Source organism: Tachyglossus aculeatus, chromosome 20 (assembly GCF_015852505.1).
Source record: "Tachyglossus aculeatus isolate mTacAcu1 chromosome 20, mTacAcu1.pri, whole genome shotgun sequence".
In the NCBI taxonomy this organism is placed as follows: Eukaryota; Metazoa; Chordata; class Mammalia; order Monotremata; family Tachyglossidae; genus Tachyglossus; species Tachyglossus aculeatus.
The window spans coordinates 11,055,892-11,068,523 of NC_052085.1; the positions used below are offsets into that span (position 1 = coordinate 11,055,892).

General features: G+C 47.8%; 2 protein-coding genes across 5 annotated transcripts in view; one reads left to right on the forward strand and one right to left on the reverse strand.

Moving 5' to 3' along the window:
- The window catches only part of ERICH6B (glutamate rich 6B), a 49,438-nt gene extending 41,784 nt beyond the window's left edge, over window positions 1–7,654 (forward strand). Inside the window, exons 18-22 of one of the 3 annotated variants that reach the window (XM_038761503.1) lie at window positions 601–679; window positions 1,509–1,564; window positions 2,189–2,328; window positions 2,576–2,701; window positions 7,254–7,654. The gene's annotated coding sequence lies outside the window, so the exon portion shown is untranslated. The remainder of the gene's footprint in view (window positions 1–600; window positions 680–1,508; window positions 1,565–2,188; window positions 2,329–2,575; window positions 2,702–7,253) is intronic. The other 2 variants (XM_038761502.1, XM_038761504.1) reach the window with 2 other exon arrangements.
- The window catches only part of COG3 (component of oligomeric golgi complex 3), a 38,856-nt gene continuing 26,660 nt past the window's right edge, over window positions 437–12,632 (reverse strand). For both annotated transcript variants that reach the window (XM_038761500.1, XM_038761501.1), the window contains 4 exons: window positions 7,074–7,149; window positions 5,138–5,265; window positions 3,134–3,232; window positions 437–2,277 (listed from right to left, as the gene is read on the reverse strand). In XM_038761500.1, coding sequence (XP_038617428.1) covers window positions 2,248–2,277; window positions 3,134–3,232; window positions 5,138–5,265; window positions 7,074–7,149 — 333 coding nt within the window. In that variant the 3' untranslated portion in view covers window positions 437–2,247. The remainder of the gene's footprint in view (window positions 2,278–3,133; window positions 3,233–5,137; window positions 5,266–7,073; window positions 7,150–12,632) is intronic.

The window sequence follows — 12,632 nt, forward strand, 5'->3', positions numbered from 1 at the left end:
CTGATGTGTAGTTGGACTGGTAGCCACTAGACACTTGTACTTCCCAAGCGCTTAGTACAGTGCTCTGCACACAGTAAGCGCTCAGTAAATACGATTGAATGAAGAAGTGGGTTGACTTCCATTGCTACTATCAAAGAACTGACTTTAAGCCCCTTGAGTCCAGGACTCAAGTCTGTTTAACTCTACTGTACTCTCCCAAGCCCTCGGTACAGTGCTCTGCATACAGTTATACGCTCAGTAGACCCCACTGAGTGATTGCATTTTTAATATAACTAGCTGTGCGATCAAGGGGGTGGTAGGTCTATATTACTATTGCTAACAGAAAAATTAACCCACCTTTTGAACTAACCTTGGCTACCTCCAGGAGAGTTCTCTTTCCCGTCCGTTCACCCGGCATGTCAAAAAGATCTGGCTCTACAAATACTACCAGGCACACTAGGAAGCAACATTTTTATTTTTAAAAAATCCACATTTATTAAAAATTGCAAATTTCTAGCGCGATAATATAAAGCATCTTAAATTAATCTCTTGAAATTATATACACTATTTGTAAAAGTAAACACCTGAAACTGTACAATTTTTAAACAAATCTTCATTCAGCGAAACCGGTACGATCGCTATTCTCCACGAGCACGGAGCAGTGTTTTGGAGTTTTGAGGAAATGACTCCAAACACAAAAGTGAGTGCCATGAAATAGCTTTACCCTTCTGCGTGCCCCCTCCTCTATACATCAAATTAAATCAGTCGGAGCCCTGTACAATAATCATGCCCTCATTGCTCTTGTAAAAGACTAAAATTAGGACCAAATATACATATATTACACGGATTTGGATCATTTACAGTCTACGTTCTCTGACGGTTGTTCTAACAAGGGACGGGAGGAGACAGGCAACGTTCTTAATTAGCTGATTTTTCCAATGCTGCAACGAGGCCTCGCTCCTCACCTTCCTTCCCTGCCACCCCCGACACCGCCTCCAAAGCTGAGGTCCCTTTTCAAAAAAAATCTACCACCAACCGAAAAAAATCGCCTGAAAACAGGTGACCCTTCAAAGAGCCACAACATTGCTACACGAAGAGACACAGAGAGCTGACCTAAAAAGTCATTCTATACTGAGCAGGTTTGCGAGGGTGGTTCCGGACCTTTTCATTGCTTCAGTGCTAGACATGCAGCTGAACATTCACCTAAAGCTTTTATCTTTTTTTGGGGCCTCGATCACGCTGTCTTCACTCCCCTGCTCTACCGGCCCAGTTTCTCTCGTGATCCCTGATTTACAGAAGTGGGTTTTAGTGTGCTAGCACCCCTGCGTTCACCGCCATCATCTTCACCCCTCTCGCCCAAATTTCTCCCGTGGCGTCCATCCTGCAGGGTCAAGTGGGGGGGATCCCTGCACCCTCGCTCAACACACCTCACGTCAAAGTGCCGTCACGCAGCCTGACCCGTCGCCCCCGCGAGCCGCCCCGATCCGCGGGTTCGGCCTAATCTATTCCTCCATTTGTGTTTCTTTTAGAAATGGGCAGGCTTCACCTGCGCCCTTCCTTCCCCGGTCCCGGCCGCTGTGCCCAGGTAGGTTTAGCGGCCGGTCTGTTCGGAGGTGGCAGTAGCCGTTTTTCTTTGGAATCCCAGCCTCGTTCCAGGCCCGCTCTCTCAAAATCCTTTACATCAAACGTTGATGTAGGAAGTAACCGCCCCCACCCCTAAAATTCAAAGAAAATTAAAGTAAAACCTGTTCCGAAAAGCACCCCATCTTCACCTCAAACGGACGCACTCCAAAGTCTGATGGGGACAGGGTAGCATTTCTGGGATTAAAGTATTCAAGGGAAGTGCGAAATTCCAAAAGGAGCAACGGCAACCACCATTATAGAAAACTATTCTCCTCAGCCCTTTAAAGTTCCTCCCCCAACCCCGCTGACACTTGTAACCCCGCTTTCACTGCCCTTCTTTTCTCTGCGATCCACCCCGCTGCAAGTCACCAGAATTTAAATCTCAAGTTTTACGTTTCTTGTAGCCATTTTAAGTCAGATGATGAGAGGCAGTAATTGACGCTCCCTGGCGAATGAATCTTTGGCTTTTCAGTGTGCTAGGAAGGGCAAACTGGTCTGAACGCTCGTTTACACTACCGTCACCCGGTAACAGCCGCTGAGCCACGCGGGGGATTTTAAAGCAGACCTCTCCACTATTTCCTTTGAGCTGCGAGTCTCTGCCTGGCAGTCCGCTGAAATTTGCTTCCCTCCACCTCCCTGGCTTGGTTATTTGGACACTGACAGCAGCAGGTTCACCTGAAAGGCAAGGCAACACATTAGCTCTGCTCGAAAAGCCTCACTCGAGCTGTAAGTTCAGCAGAAAATTTTGCATCTTCGAATGTAAGGAGAATAAAAAGTGTCTATTTTGGGGGGTGGGGGGTGGTTCTAAAACCATCAAGGAAAAAAATATTCCAAATATTTAAGCCAACAGAACACATCAGGGTCCAGTTTGACTACTATATTCAGTACCAGCTTGCCTTAGGTGCACTGCGCTAATAGCTGTAGCCCGTCTGGTAAAAACGGTTCTATCATCTGTTCTGCTCCTGCAACGCAGCGTTGAAAGGCGAGGGATATGGGAAGCCTCCAGCGTACCTCCGGACCCCAAGTAACTTCCTCCGGAAACAAAAGGGCCCCGGATCCCCTTTGGACCCCGCCACCTGTTCGGGTATTTGGCTCTCCGGTAAGTGTCGTCGGGATTTTCACAGGTGCCGGGGAACCCTCTTAAGTTACCACATGGCGAGTTCAGCAGCCAGCTGCTGTAGCGCCAGAAAATGTTGTGAACTTTTTAGAAATGCACTATCGTTTTGGCACTTATCGGCGAAAGAAGCAGCGTGGCCCGGGGGACCGAGCACAGTCCAGCAACACCACTTGTCTGCGTTACCTCATCTGTCAGATGGGATTCAGGCTGTGAGCCCCACGTGGGACGGGGACCGTGCCCAACCAGATTAGCTTGGACCTACCCCAGCGCTTAGTACAGTGCCTGCAACATAGGAAGTGCTAAACAAATACCATTTAAAAAAAAAAAAGAAAAAATAAAGGGACGCCTCGGGGTGGAGAGGGAAAGCCAGACAAGTCACGTGCCCAAGCCAGGGGCCAAAGCCCTGTTCCTTACCTGCTCCATGGAAGGGCAAGCTATGATCTGGATGTCTTCACTGCTGAATTCCTCCTTCAACAGAGCATGGAGCTTCTGGAACGCTTGCTGAATGTTGTTCTTGGAGAGAAAGAGACCCGTTAAATGCAGGGCTGAGACATCACCTTCCATACGAAGCACTTCAAATCTGAATGAAATTTGCTGTAACTAGTGTGGGAGGCATGGCAGCCATAGGGGACCATCACCATAGATTGCTAGTGGCCACACACCATTTCATGTGATGTCAGTGAGTAGAGCTGGCCCGGTCATGTTTATTCCAAAAACTAAACTAAATGAGAACGGTCCCCGTGGTCTCAGATTAATAGAAAGCTCTGCGTCTTTTTTTTTTTTTTTTTAACGGACAAGGGAATACATTTCCTGGGCATAGCAAGTATATTTCCGAAGTCTGCCAGAACCCATGGGAGAAAAGGGGAGCCAGACACAGGCCAGACAGAAGACCTGGGTTCTTTGAAATTTAGCCCCTTCAGGGCTAAAAAAGAAATCTGATTGTTTCGGGCCAGTATCTGGTCTGATCTTTTAGCTACTTTCCTTTCTAAGTGACAAGCGAGCATTTAAACAGTAGGCAAGAGTTCAGGGGATGCACTAAACAGCCATAGGGAATGAGGTAAATGGAAAAACCCAGCAAGGAGGGCCACCTAACCATTCATTCATTCATTCAATCGTATTTATTGAGCGCTTACTGTGTGCAGAGCACTGTACTAAGCACTTGGGAAGTACATATACAGACGGTCCCTACCCAACAGCGGGCTCACAGACTAGAAGGGGGAGACAGACAGCAAAACAAAACATATTAACAAAATAAAATAAATAGAATAGTAAATATGTACAAGTAAAATAGAGTAATCAATCTGTACAAACATATATACAGGTGCTGTGGGGAGGGGAAGGATGTAGGATGGAGGGGTTGGGGAGGGGGAGAGGAATGGGGGGGGGGCTCAGTCCGGGAAGGCCTAAATAATGATAATAATAATAATTGGCATGTTAAGTGCTTACTATGTGCAAAGCACTGTTCTAAGCGCTGGGGAGGATACTGGGTGATCAGGTTGTCCCACGTGGGGCTCACAGTCTTAATCCCCATTTTACAGATGAGGTAACTGAGGCCCAGAGAAGTTAAGTGACTTGCCCAAGATCACACAGCAGACATATGGTGGAGTCGGGATTCCAACCCATGACCTCTGACTCCAAAGCCCGGGCTCTTTCCACTGAGCCACGCTGCTTCCCAGGCCTTGCTTCCCCAAATAGAGCTCTTTCGGCCTTCTCGATATCAGTTTGAACAATAGGTCCAAACAGGACCAATGATGTCAAAATTGCATCATCAATTTTTCACACAATACCTGCTTTGTCACTTATTTATCCATCCAGACTCTTGTGATTTTACTAACTGTAGCCTTGAGAAGCAGCGTGGCGCAGTGGCAAGAGCCCGGGCTTTGGAGTCAGAGGTCGTGGGTTCAAATCCCGGCTCCACCAATTGTCAGCTGGGTGACTTTGGGCAAGTCACTTAACTTCTCTGGGCCTCAGTTCCCTCATCTGGAAAATGGGGATGAAGACTGTTGAGCCCCCGCACCCCGTGGGAAAACCTGATCATCTTGTAACCTCCCCAGCGCTTAGAACAGTGCTTTGCACACAGTAAGCACTTAATAAATGCCATTATTATTATCATTATTGCTACCACTCTATTTCACAAAGGCCTCATTAATAGACACCAGTTTAGAGAAGAGCTCCTCCAGGGCAATCAATCAATCAATTGTATTTATTGAGCGCTTACTGTGTGCAGAGCACTGTACTAAGCGCTTGGGAAGTACAAGTTGGCAACATACAGAGACAGTCCCTACCCAACAGTGGGCTCTCAGTCTAGAAGAAAGGGGTGCAAATACAGTGTGTCTCCCCATTCCCCTCCTACCTCTATTGTCCTCTCCCTGGAGGGGAGTGAAATGGCCAACGTTTGTGATTTCCCCTTATACTCACCCTAACGGGCTTAAACAAGATGAATTCGGTGTCTCTGTTGGATAAGTATAACGCCATGCTTCGTAACGTCAACGGAAGCTTGGTTTTTATCCTCCTGTAAGCACTCGACACTAGGTCGTTCATCTTGGCTGTAAGGAAAGTAACTTTCTATTAGGAATGGAAGAGTCGCCTTTTTTAATTTGAAGGAGGTGCCCGGGAAGATCCGTCACGCAGTGACCAGGCTAAGGGTAGCAGGCTCCTTTCCCGGAGCTGCTGTGGCAAAGCCGGCCCTCCTCCAGCCAGCAGACACTAGAAGATTAAACGTTTCGCTGTTCGAACTTCCTGGAAGCAAGGCCATGTTCCGCTTCTGCATAATTCAGGGCTGGCTCAAATCAATCAATCATATTTATTGAGCGCTTACTATATGCAGAGCACTGTACTAAGCGCTTGGGAAGTACAAATCGGCAACATATACAGTCCCTACCCAACATTGGGCTCACAGTGTAAAAGGGGGAGACAGAGAACAAAACCAAACATACTAACAAAATAAAATAAAGCTGAGCAAATTCTCTTTGGATTCCCCGGTAGGCCTGGTCCCGGTTTTTGGCCACAGCTGGACCATACTTAGTAGTGGGAAATATTCCCAGCTTGGACTGTGGGTGGGTGGCAGGCCCAGGCCGGAGCGGGGTAGGGGGATGACACGCAGGCTCCTCCGCAGAGCAGAGGAAACCTGAGCCACGCGCTTTAGAAATGTTTTTCTTCTGCTTTTTGGTACCACCCTGACAGTCCCCCAAGCAAGCAGGAGGAGGTGAGCTGAAGATTAAAAGAGAGCTCTCTGGCCTTCTGGATGTCACTTTAAACAATAGGTCCCAAAGGGGACAAATGACTGTCAAAATCGCAACATCAATTTTCATACACTAGCCACTTTTGTCGCTTGCTAGCTTTAGCCTTGCTCATGCTCCTGCTCTCACTTGCTTTCACTCTGCTCCCTCCTCTGCCTGGCAACACTCCTCCTCCTCCATCTTTATGGGCTCCCATGCCTACTGCCCCCCGCCAGCCCCCGTCAAACTTTTAACTCCCACTTCAAACCCCTTGTCCCCCAACCCTTCTCCATCTCTTGCCCCAATGATCTTACCACATTCTTTGTCAATAAAACTGGAGCCACTAAGGTGGGATCAATCAATCGTATTTATTGAGCGCTTACTGTGTGCAGAGCACTGTACTAAGCACTTGGGAAGTACAAGTTGGCAACACAGAGAGACAGGGATCTCCCTAACTTCTCCCCTGCACCTCCCACTTTCTTCCTGTCCTCTCTTCAACTGTCCCATCTTTCCTCCATCTCCCATCATCATCAATCATATCTATTGAGCGCTTACTGTGTGCAGAGCACTGTACTAAGCACTTGGAAAGTGCAAGTTGGCAGCATATAGAGACAAGGATCTCCCTAACTTCTCCCCTGCACCTCCCACTTTCTTCCTGTCCTCTCTTCAACTGTCCCATCTTTCCTCCATCTCCCATCATCATCATCATCAATCGTATTTATTGAGCGCTTACTGTGTGCAGAGCACTGTACTAAGCGCTTGGGAAGTACAAGTTGGCAACATAGAGAGACAGGGATCTCCCTAACTTCTCCCCTGCACCTCCCACTTTCTTCCTGTCCTCTCTTCAACTGTCCCATCTTTCCTCCATCTCCCATCATCATCATCATCAATCGTATTTATTGAGCGCTTACTGTGTGCACAGCACTGTACTATGCGCTTGGGAAGTACAAGTTGGCAACATATAGAGACAGGGATCTCCCTAACTTCTCCCCTGCACCTCCCGCTTTCTTCCCGTCCTCTCTTCAACTGTCCCATCTTTCCTCCATCTCCCATCTTTCGCTGTCTCAGGCTCCGACCAAAAGTCAACCGATCAGATGCTAAAAAGGAACGCAAATTGGTAAAACTTGATTACCTACCCGGCTGGGCCCAAGGCTGCTGGGAGAGATTGTACTTGGGGCCTCCTTGGTTGGCCATGGTTTTCAGTGCCGTAACCTTAGGCAAGGAGACAGGAAAAACAAAGAGTTTCAGTTTTGGTGGAGTAGGCTATTTAACTCGAGGGCGACAGAGCAGTTACCCCGAGTTTCTCTATCTTCCAGAAATGGAAACGCTACCACCGTCACCTCTGAGAATTCCCCCAGCGGAGAGGAGCGCTTGGAGAGGTGGGGCACTCCCCCACAAAAACCCACGGAGAAGGAGGGGGCTCTCTGGAAATGAAGGTGTTTTCTGGCCTAGTTTAAGGAAGACGTGAGTTGGGAATTGCAGGGAAGGTCTCGATGTCCAGCATCTAAGACCAGGCCCCCATCTACTAAGCCATGGAGCTTGGCCCGGCAGATCCATCCAGCAAAGAGAACCAGTGCCATCCGAACCAAAGGGTTGAGTAACGGCGGGCCACGTCACCTTACAAAGCAAGAGATGAAGACTGGGCTTCTCACCCAACTTCCTGAAGGCCGTATTTCATTCATTCATTCGATCGTATTTATAGAGCGCTTACTGTGTGCAGAGCACTGTACTAAGCACTTGGGAAATACCAAGTTGGCAACATGGTCCCTACCCAACAACGGGCTCACAGTCTAGAAGGGGGAGACAGGCAACGAAACGAAACATGTGGACAGGTGTCGTCTTCAGAATAAAGAGAAATAAAGTTAGTTGCACATCATTAATAAAACAAATAGTAAATATGTACCAGTAAAATAAAACACTGTGACCCCACTCGTGTCCTCATCTGACCCCATGAACTCTCCATGACCCCATCCGTGTCCTCGGATGACCCCATTTTTACTTTTGAAATTGAGAAAAATTTCAAAAAGCACCTCAGTGTCCAATTTCACCTCAAATGACCCCCATGAACTCTCCGTGACCCCATGAACTCTCTGTGACCCCACTCGTGTCCTCAGATGACCCCATGAACTCTCCGTGACCCCATTCGTGTCCTCGGATGACCCCATTTTTTACTTCTGAAATTGAGAGAAATTTCAGAGACCTGTTTAATATCCTATTTCACCTCAAATGACCCAATGAACTCTCCGTGACCCCATGAACTCTCTGTGACCCCACTCGTGTCCTCAGATGACCCCCATGAACTCTCCGTGACCCCATTCGTGTCCTCAAATGACCCCATTTTTTTACTTGTGAAATTGAGAAAAATTTCAGACACATTTAATATCCCATTTGACCTCAAATGACCCGATGAACTCTCTGTGACCCCGCTCGTGTCCTCAGATAACCCCATGAACTCTCCGTGACCCCATTCGTGTCCTCAGATGACCCCATTTTTGCTTCTGAAATTGAGAAAAATTTCAGAGACCCATTTAATGTCCCATTTGACCTCAAATGACCCGATGAACTCTCCGTGACCCCGCTCGTGTCCTCAGATGACCCCATGAACTCTCCGTGACCCCATTCGTGTCCTCAGATGACCCCATTTTTGCTTCTGAAATTGAGAAAAATTTCAGAGACCCATTTAATGTCCCATTTGACCTCAAATGACCCGATGAACTCTCCGTGACCCCGCTCGTGTCCTCAGATGACCCCATGAACTCTCCGTGACCCCATTCATGTCCTCAGATGACCCCATTTTTGCTTCTGAAATTGAGAAAAATTTCAGAGACCCATTTAATGTCCCATTTGACCTCAAATGACCCGATGAACTCTCTGTGACCCCATTCGTGTCCTCAGATGACCCCATGAACTCTCCGTGACCCCATTCATGTCCTCAAATGACCCCATTTTTTACTTCTGAAATTGAGAAAAATTTCAGAGACCCGTTTTATGTCCCATTTGACCTCAAATGACCTGATGAACTCTCCGTGACCCCACTCGTGTCCTCAGATGACCCCATGAACTCTCCGTGACCCCATTCGTGTCCTCAAATGACCCCATTTTTATTTCTGAAATTGAGAAAAATTTCAGAGACCCGTTTAATGTCCCATTTGACCCCAAATGACCTGATGAACTCTCTGTGACCCCACTCGTGTCCTCAAATGACCCCGTGAACTCTCTGTGACCTCATTTGTGTCCTCGGATGACCCCACTTTCACTTATTAAATTGGGAAAATTTTCAGGAAGCAGCTCAATGCCCAATTTCACCTCAAATGACCCCATGCACTCTCCGTGACCCCACTCGTGTCCTCAGACGACCCCGTGAACTCTCCGTGACCTCATTTGTGTCCTCGGATGACCCCACTTTCACTTATTAAATTGGGAAAATTTTCAGGAAGCAGCTCAATGCCCAATTTCACCTCAAATGACCCCATGCACTCTCCATGACCCCACTCGTGTCCTCAGATGACCCGTGAACTCTCCGTGACCCCATTTATGTCCTCGGATGACCCCACTTTCACTTATTAAAGTGGGAAAATTTTCAGGAAGCAGCTCAATGCCCAATTTCACCTCAAATGACCCCATGCACTCTCCGTGACCCCGCTTGTGTCCTCAGATGACCCTATGAACTATCTGTGACCCCATCAGTGTCCTCAGAGGACCCCCACGTTCACTTATGAAATCGGAAAAATTTGTTTTGCTGGGGTAAGTGCTTAGTACAGTGCTCTGCACACAGTAAGTGCTCAATAAATACAATTGAATGAATGAATGTTCAATTCACTAGTAATACCAATGAACCAGAATTTGACACTTAGGGTAGTAAACATCATTTGGACCCACTCTTTAAATACCATTCAACAGCTTGGTAACTCCACAAATGGCAACTTCGGCTGGTGGATCACGGATTTATACATTATCTTACTTTGGCACTTTTTCCATGAAAAGATCATGACTTTGAAGAGTGTCTGTTAATAACAGAATGAGAAGCAGTGAATATAATTTTTACAGAAACTATTAAGTAGTATTTAGGAAATTGCTTAGAATTTGAACCTCATGTCAGAAGTATGTCATTCCTGTTTGATAGGAAGTGGTTAGTCATATAGGCTAAGGAACAAAGGACTTTTTTTTTGTCCCAGAAGGCAGCTACGATTCCATATTCTAATTCTCTATGTCTGAGAGAGGATTGTCCAAGACTGAACTCCTTATCTTCCCTCCCAGACCCTGCCCTCTCCCTGACTTTCCCATCACTGTTGACGGCACTGCCATCCTTCCCGTCTCACAAGCCTGCAACCTTGGTGTCATCCGCCAACTTGTACTTCCCAAGAGCTTAGTACAGTGCTCTGCACACAGTAAGCGCTCAATAAATACAATTGATTGACTGATTGATCCTCGACTCCATTCTCTCGTTCACCCCCACATCCAATCCATCACCAAAACCTGCCAGTCTCAGCTCCGCAACATCGCCAAGATCCGCCCTTTCCTCTCCATCCAAACTGCTACCCTGCTGGTTCAAGCTCTCATCCTATCCCGACTGGATTACTGCATCAGCCTCCTCTCCAATCTCCCTTCCACCTGTCTCTCCCCACTTCAATCCATACTTCACGCCGCTGCCCGGATCGTCTTTGTGCAGAAACGCTCTGGGCATGTTACTCCCCTCCTCAAAAATCTCCAGTGGCTACCAATCAACCTGCGCATCAGGCAGAAACTCCTCACCCTGGGCTTCAAGGCTGTCCATCCCCTCGCCCCCTCCTACCTCACCTCCCTTGTCTCCTTCTCCAGCCCAGCCCTCACCCTCCGGTCCTCCGCCACTAATCTCCTCCCCGTACCTCGCTCTCGCCTGTCCCGCCATCGACCCCCGGCCTACATCCTCCCCCGGGCCTGGAATGCCCTCCCTCTGCCCATCCGCCAAGCTAGCTCTCTTCCTCCCTTCAAAGCCCTACTGAGAGCTCACCTCCTCCAGGAGGCCTTCCCACACTGAGCCCCCCCCCTTTCCCTCCCCACAGCACCTGTATATATGTTTGTACGTATTTATTACTCTATTTTATTTGTACATATCTATTCTATTTATTTTATTTTGTTAATATGTTTTGTTTTGTTCTCTGTCTCCCCCTTCTAGACTGTGAGCCTGCTGTTGGGTAGGGACCGTCTCTATATGTTGCCAACTTGTACTTCCCAAGCGCTTAGTACAGTGCTCTGCGCACAGTAAGCGCTCAATAAATACGACAATGAAAAATGAATGAGAGCCAATAATTTTGACGCGGTGACATAACTAATCAAGGTAAGCGCCGTGACGTCTACCGAAGGAGAAAGGCGACTTGCGGTCCCCTTTCCGCCATCTCAATCAAATACCCATAACTGTAAGGAGACAAACTGTTAGCATTTCCTGAATCACCAGACAGATATTCCCAATAACCCAAGGGCTCCATTGCAAAAAGACAACCAAGTTTAATAACAAAAAATTGTACCGGGTTAATTTGCCTTGCCATTCCCGGCTGAGGATGAATCTGAGTATTTAAGCTTAGTATTTAGTAACTACACTGTAATCTCACTGTGGCCGGAAATGTGCCTGTTATATTGTTATATTTTACTATCCCAAACACTTAGTACAGTGCTCTGCATTTCTCCTGGCACAACCGATAACATCAAAATGTACTGCATTTCCCAGTTCATTTCAAAGACATCAATAGAGGCAAAAGAAACATATGACCAAACTTTGGCCCAGGTAGATTTACAAAGCTTTTCAGTTCCCCTTCAAGGAAACTTCCGAAAAAGCAGCCAGGCTTGACGACTTTGGGGGCCTTATGCCGGAGCTGTCAGGAAGAGGTGGGAGTTGATTTATAATCTTTTAATCTTCCCTTTCTGTACCGTGAGCTATCAATGTTCTCGGTGCAGAAATAAAATATGTGAGCAAAACAACTCGAGAGGAATAACACCTTCAGTGGCAGAGAAATGTGGCAGGAGCTCTTAATGTGATTTACAACAGAGCGAGGCCTGCTTTATCAAAAGGCGCTTGTCCGTCTCTCCCGGCCAAGAGTGGACGGCGAAATAACCGTGCACCCGGAACAGAGGAAGCATGGCCGTATCCTTATTTACTGAGACGTATTCCTTTGGATGTCTATTTCGAAGAAAGTACTTAGCTGAGGGTGGGAGGGAAGGAAAGCTAGGGGGAGGGGGCCAGAAAAGGAATTTAATAAGAGCCACTTGAGGAGGGACGGCTACATCCTTTTCCTGTAGCTTGGGATCCGGAAGGCCCCAGGTCGGTAGGGAGGGGATGCATCGGCCTTAGAAAAGCCCAGCTCCAGCTTTAATTCGGACCAAAGCTGAGCCTCCCAAACCTCAAATGCACCTTGAACCAGTCCGGATAACTCCCAGACAGACCCGATTCGTTGGGAAGTGGTGTGGCCTCGTGGATAGAGCACGGGCCTCGGAGTCAGACCACCTGGGTTCGAATCCCGGCTCGGCCACTCGTCTGCTGTGTCACCCTGGGCAAGTCACTACACTTCTCTGTGCCTCGGTCCCCTCATCGGCAGAATGGGGATTCAACACCTATTCTCCCCGCTGCTGAGTCATGGACATGGACTGTGTCCAACCTGATGAGCTTCTGTCTACCCCAGGGCTTAGCACAGCGCTTGGCACGTAGTAAGCGCTTAAAATAC